This window comes from Furipterus horrens, unplaced genomic scaffold (assembly GCF_987537825.1).
Source record: "Furipterus horrens unplaced genomic scaffold, mFurHor1.1.pri manual_scaffold_1, whole genome shotgun sequence".
NCBI lineage: Eukaryota > Metazoa > Chordata > Mammalia > Chiroptera > Furipteridae > Furipterus > Furipterus horrens.
Genome location: NW_028327171.1, coordinates 117,722,679 through 117,736,563, shown reverse-complemented (window position 1 = coordinate 117,736,563; position 13,885 = coordinate 117,722,679). Strand labels below are relative to the sequence as shown.

Genomic DNA, 13,885 nt, shown 5'->3' with positions numbered 1-13,885 from the left:
TTCTCTCCCCCACCCAGCCCACCCCTTCTCCCACAATCATATCCCTCCCCGTTGTCCATGTCCATGAGTCATTTATTTTATTTCATTTTATTTTTTATTTTTGGTTTTTCAATTACAGTTGTCCCTTTTCCCCCCCATTTCTCTCCCTCACCCAGCCCACCCCCTCTCCCGCAATCATATCCCTCCCCGTTGTCCATGTCCATGAGTCATTTATACATGTTCTTTGACTAAACCCTTCCCTTACTTATCCCCCTTCTCTCCTTCTCCCCTCCCCCCTATTGGCTGCTATTCTGCCCTTTGTTCTATTTAGTTCGTTTGTTTGTGTTGTTCTTTAGTTTCCTGTATTAGGTGATATCATATGGTATTTTTCTTTCTTTGCCTGGCTTATTTCACTAAGGATAATTCTCTCTAGTTCCATCCATGTTGTTGCAAATGGCAGGAGTTCCTTCTTTCTTTCTGCTACTTAGTATTCCATTGTGTAAATGTACCACAGTTTTTTGATCCACTCATCTACAGATGGGTATTTAGGTTGTTTCCAGCACTTAGCTATTGTAAACAGTGCTGCTATGAACATAGGGGTGAACATTTTTTTTTGAATTAGGGTTTTAGAATTTTTCAGGTATAATCCTAGCAGTGGAATCGCTGGTTCAAAAGGCAGTTCCAGTTTTAGTTTTCTGAGGTAATTCCATACTGTTTTCCATAGTGGCTGCACCAGTCTGCATTCCCACTAACAGTGCAGTAGGATTCCCATTTCTTCACATCCTCACCAGCACTTGTCTGTTGATTTGTTGATAATGGCCATTCTGACTGGTGTAAAATGGTATCTCATTGTGGTTTTTATTTGCATCTCCCTGATGGCTAGTGATGTTGAGCATTTTTTCATGTGTCTATGGACCTTCTGTATGTCCTCTTCGGAGAAGTGTTTGTTCTGGGGACTGCTTTAAAGGTGAATGAAGTTTAAACATGTAAGGTTAAATACACAATTTTTTTACAAATAAATTTCATTTTTGGAATCCTCCCTCATACTTTTTTGGAATATTTGTTCTAGTTCTGTGAAATATGCCATTGGTACCTTGATATGAATTTCATTGACTCCATGGATTGTTTTGGATGGTATGGATGTTTTAATGATGTTAATTCTTCCTATCCTTGAACATGGTATATGACTCCACTTATTTGTATAGTCTTCAATTTCTCTGTTCAGTTATAATTTTCTGAGTATAGGTTTTGTACATCCTTGGTTAAAGTTGTTGCTATGTATTTTATTCTTTTTGAAGCAACTGTGAATGGGATTGTATTCTTAGTTTCCCATTTTGATAGTTCATTATTGGCATATAAAAATGCAACTGATTTATGGATATTAATTTTTTATCCTGCTACTTTACTAAATTAATTTATCAGTTCTAGTAGTTTTTCTTGGTGGAATCTTTAGGATCCTCTATATACAGTATCATGTCATCTGCAAATAATGACACTTTTCCTTCTCCTTGCCCAATTTGGATGCCTTTTACTTCTTACTCTTGTCTGATTGCTGGGGCTAAGAATTCCAGTACTATGTTGAATGAGATTGGTAAAAGTAGACACCCCTGTCCTGTTTTTTATTTTAATTTTTTAAATTTATTTATTTTAATTTATTTTATTTTATTTTTAAGTTTTTCAATTACAGTTATCCCCTTTTTCCCCTATTGCTCCCCTCCACCCAGCCCAACCCCTGCCACAACCACGTCCCTCCCCAATGTCCATGTCCATGAGTCATCTATACACGTTCCCTGACTAAACCCTTCCCCCATCTATTGCCCTTCTCTCCCTCCCCCACTCCACTCCTTCTCTTATCCAGTTCGCCTGCCCATGCCGTTTTTCAGTTTCCTGTATTAGATGATATCATATGGTATTTTTCTTTCTTTGCCTGGCTTATTTCACTAAGCATAATTCTCTCTAGTTCCATCCATGTTGTTGTAAATGGCAGGAGTTCCTTCTTTCTTTCTGCTACATAGTATTCCATTGTGTAAATGTACCACAGTTTTTTGATCCACTCATCTACAGATGGGCACTTAGGCTGTTTTCAGCACTTAGCTATTGTAAACAGTGCTTCTATGAACATAACCCCTGTCCTGTTCTTGATCTAAAGGGGCACACCTGTAGTTTTTGACCATGATATTGGTTGTGGGTTTGTCATTCATGGCCTTTATTACATTGAAATATGCTCCATTTATTTCCTCTTTGCTGAGAAGTTGTATCATAAATGAATGTTGAATTTTATCAAATGTTTTTTCTGTGTCTATTGATATGATCTTATGGTTTTATCCTTCATTTGGTTTATGTGGTATATCATGGTTATTGATTTGTGGATATTGTACTAATCTTGCATCCCTAGGATAAATCACACTTAATCATGGAGTATAATCTTTTAATGTATTGCTAGATTTGATTTAATAATATAATATTTTGTTGAGGATTTTAAGATCTATGTTTATCAGTGATATTGGCCTATGATTTTCTTTCTTTGTAATGTCTTTATCTGGTTTTGCAAGTAAGATAATGCTGGCTTAGTAAAATAAATTTGGGAGTCTTCTCTCAGCTTGAAATTTTCAAATTGTTTGAGAAGGATATGTGGTAGATCTTTTCTGAATATTTGGAAAAATTCAACTGTGAAACCACTCAGTCCAAATTTTTTTTTTGGGTGGGAGGTGTGATCAATGCTTTAATTTCACTAGTGGTCATCTGCCTATTTAGATTCTCTGATTCTTCTTTATTTAGTTACAAAGGGTACATGTTTCTAGGAATTTATCCATTTTATCCAGATTGTCCAATCTGTTGGCATATAGTTGTAATATTTTTTAACAATCCTTAGTATTTTTTTGGTGTCAGTTGTTACTTTTCTCTTTTCATTTATGATTTTATTTATTTGGGTCCTCTCTTTTTTTTCTTCATGAGTATGACTGAAGGTTTGTCAATCTCGTTTACCTTTTTGAAGAACCAGCTCTTGGATTCATTGATTTTTTTTTTTAAGACTCTATTTCATTTATTTCTGCTCTTATCTTTATTGTTTACATCCTTCTATACACTTTGAGCTTTGTTTATCTTATTTTTTTAAGTTCATTTAAGTGTAAAGCTACCTTGTTTATTTGAGTGTTTTCTTGTTTCTTAAGATAGACCTGTAATTTTATGAATTTTCCTCTAGAACGGCTTTTGTTCTCTCCATAAATCTTGGGTTGTTGTGTTCATATTTTCATTGGTTTCAAGGTATCTTTGGATTTCTTCTTTGATCTCATTGTTAACCCATTAATTGTTTAGTAACATGTTCTTTAGCTTAATCATCAAAATCTTAGAACAAAAATTAGACAGTAAAATCTCAAACATTTCTTGTAGCAATACATTTTTTGATATATCTCCTTGGGCAAGGGAAATAAACAAATAAAATAAACAAATGAGACCACGTTAAACATAAAAGTTTTTGCACAGCAAAATAAACCATCAACAAAATAAAAAGGCAGTCCACTGAAGGGGAGAACATATTCATGGATACATCTGATAAGGGGCTAATATCCAAAATGTATAAATAACTTATAAACTCAATGCCAATAAAACAAACAATTCTATTAGAACATGGGGAAAAGACCTAATTGAACACTTCTCCAAAAAAGACATACAGATGGCTATGACATTTGAAAAGATGCTCAATGTCACTAATTGTCAGAGAAATTCAGAGTAAAACCACAATGAGATATCACCTCACACATATCAGAATGGCTATCATCAATAAATCAACAAACAAGTGTTGGAGAAAATATGGAGAAAGTGTTACCCTCTTGCAGTGTTGGTGGGAATGAAGATTGGTGCAGCCACTGTGGAAAGCAGTGTAGGGTTACCTCAAAAATTTAAAAATGGAACTGCATTATTACCTGGCAATTCCACTTCTGGGAATATTTCCAAGGAAACCCAAAACACTGATTCAAAAGAATATTTGCACCATTATGTTCAAATCTTGGCATTATTTACAATAGCCAAGCTTTGGAAGAAGCCCAAGTATCCCTCAGTAGGTGAATGGATAAAACAGCTATGGTACATTTACACAATAGAATAATACTTGGCCATAAAAAGGAGAAATTTTTACCAATTACAAGAGCATGGATGAACCTCAAGAACATTATATTAAGTGAAATAAGTCAATCAGAAAAATACTTATATAATACCACATAATTTTATTAATATGTGGAATCTAATGAACTAACTGAACTATCAGGCAAAATAGAGACAGACTCCTAGATTAAGAGCAGACAGACAGCTCTGGGGTGGGTTGAGGAGTGGAAGAAGTGAGTTAAAAAGGGAAGAACAAGAAAGATAAAAAAACTCACAGACACAGACATCATTGTGATAATTGAGGGGGGGATGCTGGTGGGTAGAGATGGAAGAAGTTATGGGAGGATAAAAGATAATAGAAAATAAAATAAAATAACATAAAACAAAATACAAGGCAAAACCAATAACAAATGGTTCTAATCAGGCAAAGGTCTGTTGTTAAATAAGAGGTCTAAAACCCACAGTTTCCTTTCTCTCTAAAAGGCTCGTAAAAAACAAACAGTCCTGAAATTGCCAATTATCATTCTAGTCATCTCTCCCTCTTTCTTGCTCCCATCACGTTGTTCTAAGAATGAATGAGTCCTGTTATTTCTAATTGAACATTGTTATTATTATTGTACTCAGGCCTGACTCCGCTCAGAGGTCTATCAGTTTTGATCCTTGTTTTAGGCCCATATAATATTTATTTTCAATGATGTAAATAGTGAAAGCATGATAAAAAAATTAGAACCAGTTAATAGCTAGAGTCTCTGTGTAAGGTCTGGAGAGGGCACAGCACATGCTGCATATCTCAGGCTCCTTTCTTAAATGCCCTACCACAATCCACCCCTGTGTTGGATGGTTGTAAAGGTCAAGCTCATCTCATTATATCAGCAATTGCAAGAAGAGAAAAGACATATTCTTGTTCACAAGAAAGTGTTCTTTGAGACCAGATTGCAGGGATATTCATATATTTGCCCTCTTGGCCAATCTTAATAATTGTTTCTTCTCCTAAGATTTTGAACTCATAGTTTTTTGGCCATGACCATATAAATAGTCCTCATTACAACAGCATGGAATTAAGTCATAAGAGAAGAAAGCCTAACTTTTCCTAATAGCTATCAAAACTGGTGTCCTTCACCATTTCTTGTATAAAGTGGATTCTAACTCTTTATTCCTCTACTCTTTATATGTTCACATATTTCATTTTGTTCACATTATTTAAAATTATTTTATTTATTTCAGAGAGAGGGGAAGGAAGGAGAGAGAGAGATACATCGTTGTGTGAGAGAGAGACATTGTTCAGTCATTTCTTGTACATGTCCCAATCAAAGACTGAACCTACAGACTAGGCATGTGCCCTGACCTGGAATCAAACTGGAGACCTTTAATTTTGTAGGACAAGCCAACTGAGCCATATAAGTCAGGGCCATTTTGTTTACATTTTTTTCAAAATCTGATTCTCAGAACTCAGATCTGTATCCCACCAGATTATGACTCACATATACTAGTTCTCTCCAAGGTCTAGGCAATCAACTTATATAAATACAGCCTGCATTTATACTAGTTGTTCTAACAGCCCTCAATAAGGGAGACTGCACTGCAGTCTATTTGACAGTATATTTGACAGTGTCCTTCTGAAATTCAGATATGCTTATGATCATCTCTTTTACACTTAATCGGTTCCAGCACACTCAAGGCAAATTGAAGTCAATGCATCTGAGACTTCAGCAATGAACTGATGCTGACCTGGATGCCAACAGCAACTTATAAAGGTAACTTTAATTAAGGGTTTGCCTGGAGGTCTGGAAATAGGCTGCTCAGGTGGGACCAAATTAAGGTTGAATTTATGCACCGTTCTGGATGCCATGAATTTTCTCTCTAGCCCAGCACAACACTCCATCAGTGTTCAAGCCATCGGTACTCACCATTCTTGCAGAGCAGCACAGTCAAGGAGTCCTGAGAAGAAGAATTGATATAGAGCAAGAGGCTGGGGGTCTGGGATGTCACAAAGCTAAGTGCAATGCTTTCCTTAGGTGGAGCTGACTCTGTGTAAATGGCTGAGGAAGACTGGCTTAGATTCTTGATCACTGGGTAGGGTTCTTGAAACATGTAAGTAACCGAAGTTCCAGCTTCAAAAACAGCAGAAATCTCTGCAAAATATAAAAGGGGAAAACACATGTTAAAGCATTTACTTGACTACTCAGGATATTATAATAGGTTGTTTATTGTTCCTATGCATCAGACACTGTACATTAATTATATGATATGCTTTCTGCAACAATTCTCAAATGGCAGGAGTCATTATTCTCATATGTAAATAAGAAACATGAGGCTTCCAGAGGTTAAGAACCTTGAATGAGACTGCATAGCTAAAAGAGAAAGCGAGGATTTACATTGTGAAATTTACATCAAGTTTCATATATATTTGCAGAATAACTACCATGCGTCAGGCTCACTTTTCAAGAAGCAAAGTACAGAGAAATTGCACTGGGACCATCTTACTTTTAGAACTGAGATGCTCACAGTTCTGGTTTGTGTTTTTCTTGTGTATGTGGAGGATTTGAAGTGAGTTCTAATTTACTGAGAGTAGGACACTGGGAGGCAGCTGCAATGCTCTGTGGTGTTGGATGAAGGGTGAAGATCTATGGAAATAGAAGAAAGGGGACCCATAGAAACAGAAAGGCATAGGTTTTCTTCTCCCAGATACAACATGTTAGACATCTAGGAATTGGTATCCAGTCCCCAAAAAGAGAAGAGTCTTGGGCAAATAGGCTTCATATAAGAAACCACTCCCATATCACAACACATTGAATAGGGTTCTGCCACCACCATGAAGAAAGGAAGCATTTGCACACTGATGACATTCAATGAGCAGAATCATGCAAATCCCAGGTCTTTCCTTTGTAATGTCTTTGCTCCCACTGTTAGTTTGGTGGAACCAGCATGGTATTTGGCTTCAGCACTAGAGCTGAAGGCTCACTTGATTCCATACTAGCTGTGTAGTTCCAGGCAAGTAGGGGAACCCTGTGGAGACCGTTTACTCATCTGGCAAATGGGAAACATAAAACCGACCCCAACGATATTGTTGTGCGGATAACTAAGATAATGTGTGTAAAGCACTCAGTTTGAACTCATAGACTCCCATATTAGAAGATAATTTAAACAGAACCCCTTCTAATTTTCCTCATGTAAAAAAATCTGTTTATTGACTACACATGCATCTAAATGCTAAGATATTCTCTTTTTTAAATTAATGTTGTCTGTGAAACAGTAAAGGTTCCTTCTTAGAACAACATAGCTTAGTTCTGGCAGCAAACCTCTGTCATAAAAAACAGCACAGTAAGCGTGAACCCTTATTGGCATAATTAATTTCCTTTTCCAACTGATATGTGGAAAATTCTTAATCTCCCATGAAATGCTTTCATTGAACTGGTGGCACCTAGAACAAATCAAACCTGACTTTTGCTTTCCTATTTTATTGCAGTTTTTTCTATTTTTGTGAAAACCATATAGTAGCCTATAACCATGTCAAAAAAAATTGCATATTTATATATGTTGTTAACAGATTGAAAATACCAGCTCATTTTCACTAAATCTTCAGGGAAAGAGTTTGCATTTATCATGCTAGTTACATCAATACTCCTGATTAAAAAGATATGCAGCATAGATTTGTGACAGTTAGGATTCAGGTTAATTATCAGCTTGATTTGAATCACTTTCTTTGAGTGAACTAACATCCTTGGAGACATTTTGCCTGCATTTTGAGTTACTATCTCCCAGTAAACAGAAAAACAGGGCTTTAATTTGATGTTTGTATGTATGGATAAATGTGTAAGTATAATTCAGAGCATTCTCTTAGGTAGCATATTAAATATGGATACATATTTTTCTTTATACTTGAGACAGAGAATTAGAATGAGAAGTATTTTTAACTAGACACATCCACCAAATTTCTCTCCTCCTTCCTCCCCTATTCCTAATATTTTTATTACTTAGGTATTTTCAACCTCAACATAAAGGAAATACAGTAAAATGCCTGGATTCTCATATTTTCTGTTTCTTATATTTTATAATCTAAGAATTTAAGCTCTCTGATCACATTAAAGCTCTTTGATTGATTTGTCTGAACATCAAAACCATAGGGATAAGTGGAAGAAAAATCTTAACTTTAAAAGTGGTTATCAATGACTGACCATCATGCTACTCTCGGTTCACAATATCAGTATTACCACATCTCTTGAGCACCTGCCTGGTGGAAGAAACTATGTTGATTACATTCTGAGGAGACAGGACACACATTAAAAAAATTATAACACTGATGGAAGGTAGCTAGTATATGATGTGTGAGTGACAGAAAATAATCCCCAGAATTGGATGTCACCATGGGCCAGAGTAGCCTGAAAAGATCTGAATGAGGAGCTCAACACTGATTAAGCCTTAACATGTGGAATGAACTAAAATAAGTAGCTAGGAGACAGGGTGGTGCTGAGGGTATGTGTGTCTGAGCCAGCCATGTAGTCTGATGGACTTGGGAACTGGAAGCTGGCTGTGCCGTTCTCCACTTCTCACCAGAAGCCATTTAATCTCAAGTTATTCAAGTATAAATAGGAATGAATTTAATCTTGAAATGGGTAGAAATATTGGAATTATGTAAAATTATGGCACATAGTAGGAACTCAATAAACAATAATTGGTTTTAATAACATTAATAGAATTAGAATAAGCATGAATATCAATCCTAAGTAATTACTAGGCTAGTGGTTACCTAAAAGTCAGTTAGGTTGTAATTAATTTAGAAACACAACAAACAAACTAAAAAGAAGAAAAAATAATTGGCATGATATTAAAGTTTATTATTAACTTTTTCTTATGATAATGGCCCTGTTGATATGTGCTTTTATAAGTCCTTATTGTTTAGCAATGCATATTGCAATATTTATAGATAAAGTGATATGATATCTGGAATTTCCTTCAAAATAATAAAAGAAGAGAAATGGATGTGATCATATAGATTAAATAAAAATGGTCATGAGTTGATAACTGTTGAAGCTAAATAATGGATGCATGGGCCTCTAAAACTCTTCTTTCTACTACAGTGTATAATTTATTTCTTCTGTAATAAAAAGTTAAATAAGATATATGTTGTCAGTAAGGTAAATATTAGATAATTTTTAAAATTATTTTTGCAATTAGTAAAGTGTACCTAAATATACATAAGATATTTCACTGAAATTCTATTACTAAGAAAATAATTGATTAATGTGCTTATCATAGTATTATGTGAAAATATTAGGATAATCTGAAATTCCAAATATAAGAGGAAGAATTTAGTGAGAATTTATATGTCAGGCATTATCCCATGTGCTTTGTGAAGTGCTCATTGAATGTTCACGATAATGTTTTGTGAAAGATTCCTGAATTTTCTACATTTTTTATATCCATAGCTGAGAAAACCAGGAATCACAGGATGAGTTACACAACCGGTATCACAGCACTAATTGCAGATAAACCAGAATTCAAACATAAGCAGATCTGGTGAAAGAATCCCACTATTGCTAAGCTAAAATTCTCTGGTAGTAGGATGTGTTACATATGCAGAAACAATCTCACCAGATGAAATATTTTGCAATTATTAAAACTGAAAAATTATATAGTAATGGATATAAAACTTTTAAAAATCAGGATATAAAATGTAATGGACAGACAGTTCTATTGAATGCAAAGAAAAGAGCCAGAAGGACATCAACATTTTTTTTGTTATCTTTGAATAGATTGAGCTTTTAATTTTCTAGACTTATAAATGTATTACCAACTAGAATTACAAATATGCTATCTAATGTTTTTAATCTAAAAATAAAATAAATGGCAATATAATGACAGTCATACCCAGATTGTTCAGATGATAGTGGGGTTGGAGGTGGACTAAAGGCAAGCACACATTTAAAATGGTGTTGGAAGAACTGAGCATCCATATGCAAAAGAATGAAGTTGAACCCCTAACTTACACCATATACAAAAACACTTTGAAGAAACAATAGCTGTAATTTATCATGGCCTTGGATTAGACAATGATTATTTAGCTGTAGCTCCCAAAGCACAGATCACAAAAGAAAAAATAAAAAGATAAATTAGACTTCGTCAAAATTTTTTAAAACACAGACTTTGTTATTAAAAGATACTATCAAGAAATTGAAAAACAGAGAAAACTTTTGCAAATCATATATCTAATAGGAAAATTATATTAAGAATACACAAAGAATTCCTACAACTGCACAATAAAAAGAAAAAATCCACTTTAAAAATGGACAAAACATTTGAATAAATATTTCACCATAGAATATATACACATGGGTAATAACTACATAAAAATATGTTTAATATTAGTTGTCATTAGGGGAAATGCAAATCAAAACCACAATAACATACCATTTCATATGTTTGCATCAAAAAAGACCAACAACAAGTGTTGGTGAAGATGAGAACAAATCAGAATCCTCATATTTTTCTGGTGAGAATGTAAAATGGAGAACCCACTTTAAAAAACAGTTTGTCACTTCCTCAAAAAGTTAAACAAAGTTATGATATACACCAGCAGTCCTCCCTCTAGGTATATATGCAAGAGAATAGACAACAGAAGTTCACACATAAACATGTACAGGAATGTTACTAGCAGCATTATTCACAATAACACACACACACACACACACACACATGGAACATTCTAAACCATCAACTGGTAAATGGATACACAAAATGTGGTGCCTCCAGACATTGGAATATTCTTTGGGAAATAAAAAGGAATAAAGTACAGAAAAATTCTACAACATAGATGAACCTTGAGAACATGATAAGTTAAAGAAGCCAGATCCCAAATGTCCATATATTATATGATTTTATTTATATGAAATATTCAGATAGAAAAATCCATAGAGACAGAAAGTAAATTAGTAGTTTCCAAGAGCTGTGGGGAGAAGTGAATGGGAAGTTGCTGCTAATGGGTATACATTTTCTTTAGAGGAAACAATGAAAATAGTCTGAAATTAGATAGTGTGATGGTTGCACAACTTTCTGAATATGCTATAAAAACCCATAAATTGTACATTTTAGAACTTTGAATATCATGGTATATCAATTATATCACAAAAAAAAAAAAAAAACACACACACACACACACAACTACATATTTTAATCATATTACCAGAATTCTGTACAGAATAAAATTAGGTCATATAGCAGAAAAGGAACCAGAAAGATCCTGACTGGACCTCTGGCTCTGATGTTTATTAGCAAGTCACGAAACTTCTGTAACCTTCAATGTTTTCATATGTTAAATGTAGACATTACCATCCTCCTTACTAGGTTGGGGGTTAAAAATAAATATTTCAATCAATAATTACAAGCTAATTTTATGATTATTATTTCTTTGTACTTTAATAGGAAACAGAATAAGTCAGTGGACCATGGTTCTAGCCCAGGCATAGCTAATGGATAAATGTCCCTAATTGTACGCCACATATTTCCAGTATTTGCACACCCTCATATACATGCATAGAAGTTAGCATAGAAGACTGCCTCAATAGAAAGCAACTTTGTTCAGGACCATCTTATAGCTAATGGTTTCATTTCAGTTCTAAGCCACATTTCCCAAATACAATTAGCATGCCTAATAGACTTGGTTAAAAAGTTCTTCTTATAGACTTTGGAACTGCTGAATATAAAGAGAATCATTTCATTAAATTCACGAGATGGAGGAGAGAATGCTAAAAACAGTGAAATATGAAACAAGCTGAAAATGCTAAACACATATTTGTCTATTTTGCTTGTAGATCAAAATAAAACGTGGGAGAGAGCACAGAGAATGTTTCAACAAATTCAGTCAAATGATACAGTGGCATGGAAAGTAGATAATCCATAGGAGTTTTTTCAGAGAAAGGAGCCAATGAAAAATTACATTAAATTCAGAACAATATGATCTATGAGATATTTGAACAGTGTCCCTGGAAAAATGCAGAGGTCTATTATTCTTTTTTTTTTCTTTCTCCTTTTCCCCAAGCAGAAGCCTTGGGTACAGATATTACAAAACAAAGCCAGTATACTTTAGTGCCAGCACCTGGTAGTGTCTATTCTGTATTCGCTTCTTCTAGCATGTGGAAACACTAATGGTAGCATTCAGATTTTTCAGGGAAGTTGTTCACAGACCTACCCCAGTAGCACTTTGCTTTTCTTAGCTGTATTAACAGCCCATCAGGATGGGCCCTGCTTTATTTTGAGCTCCAGTACAGGGCCCAGCACTCTGTTGGTTCTACAATTTATACCATTAATTTTCTTCCAAGAAGCCTGATACTTTCTAGTGATAACAAGCAAGTAATTCATATTAACTAGAGAGAAGTCCTGTGCAATTGGATAAAGAACATAAATTATGGATCCTTGGAAGAACAATACTAGGTGCTTCTTTCCAATAGGAAGATGGATTGAACAAAGCCTTGCTTGGCAGAGAGGCTTAGAGAATATGTTTTAATGAATTGACAAGACTTTTTATAACTGCCATCACTGTTTGTAAATAAATGGATAGGTGGAAATGGAGAGTATTAAGCTTGCCATATGATCTCACTTAATACAGGAACCTAATGAACAAAACAAACAAATGAGCAAAATAGAACCAGAGGCATGAAAACAAGAAACAGACTGAAAGTGACCAGAGAGGAGGGGGAGAAGTGGGGGAAGAAGGGGAAGGATTTAGTGAGGGAATGACCCATGGACATGGACAACAGGGTGGGGATTGACTCTGGGAGAGGGGTGGTGGTGGGTGGGACAGGGGAGAGCAATGGGGGAAAAATGGGACAACTGTAATAGAACAACAATAAAAAAAAGAAATTAAAAACATAGAAAAAACAAAAAATAAAATGGTGATTAAAACATCTATTTTAATAATGTAAATGTTGTACTTTAAAAATTGTTTCCTGAGATCCAAGATAGCGGAGGAGTAAGTGGAAGCTACACTAACCTCCTGCCAGGACCAGTCTGGATTTACAACTTAATTTTGGAGAAATCATCTGGAATAACCAACGGAACACTAGCTGGAAAGAAGTCTTATAACCACGGAGAGACAGAAAAGGCCGCTACATCACAACTTGACCAGTAGGGAGTGCGGAGACGCGGAAGGGCTGGCTAGGCTCACATGGGTGGCAGCTGAAGGAACTGAGAAACAGCTCAGCAGCCAGGGATTCCCCCTGAGAAGGGCAGGGTCTAAACCCCCAGCTGGGCTTCCCAGCCTACAGCAACAGAGTGGAAAGTAAAATACTATCAGCTGTGAAAAGCGAAAAGCCACAGGGTTTCTTGCTAGCCGGAGAGAAACAGCAGGAGAAAAAGAGCTCTTAAGTGGATCACATACGAAAATATTTTGGCCCCCACTTACCCTGGGCTCAAGCAGAGGGAAGGCAAAGAGGACTGGAGACACTTGGGGAGAATTTGGCACGGTGGCTTTGAGGGGAGAACTGGAGGAGCAACCGACTGGGTCCCAGTGCTGACTCATCCCCAGTACTGCGGGTAGACCATTCCCCTCCAAGTGGCATCAGCCTGAGGGGGAGCAAAAGCCCTGCCTACAGGAATTAAGCTGCCACACGCACAGTCCTTAAGCCTGACAGCTAATCACAGATTGAATAGATTAACAATCAAAGAAGACAGACAACAGCAGTAGATCCCTGGAAGTCTCCAACAGGCTGCCTAGGGCCAGATTGGTACATGATCTGACGCCACCAGAGGCAGATCCAGGAAGTGCAGATCATTCCAAGAAGCACCAACAAACAATAGGAGTCAAAAAAAT

The 13,885-nt window shown here is 35.7% G+C and overlaps 1 protein-coding gene across 1 annotated transcript in view; it reads right to left on the bottom strand.

Annotated features, from left to right (window-relative positions):
- Positions 1–13,885, bottom strand: part of CNTNAP5 (contactin associated protein family member 5) — a 1,232,224-nt gene that overhangs the window by 180,753 nt on the left and 1,037,586 nt on the right. The window contains exon 19 of the mRNA XM_090279100.1: positions 5,988–6,212. Coding sequence (XP_090135226.1) covers positions 5,988–6,212 — 225 coding nt within the window. The remainder of the gene's footprint in view (positions 1–5,987; positions 6,213–13,885) is intronic.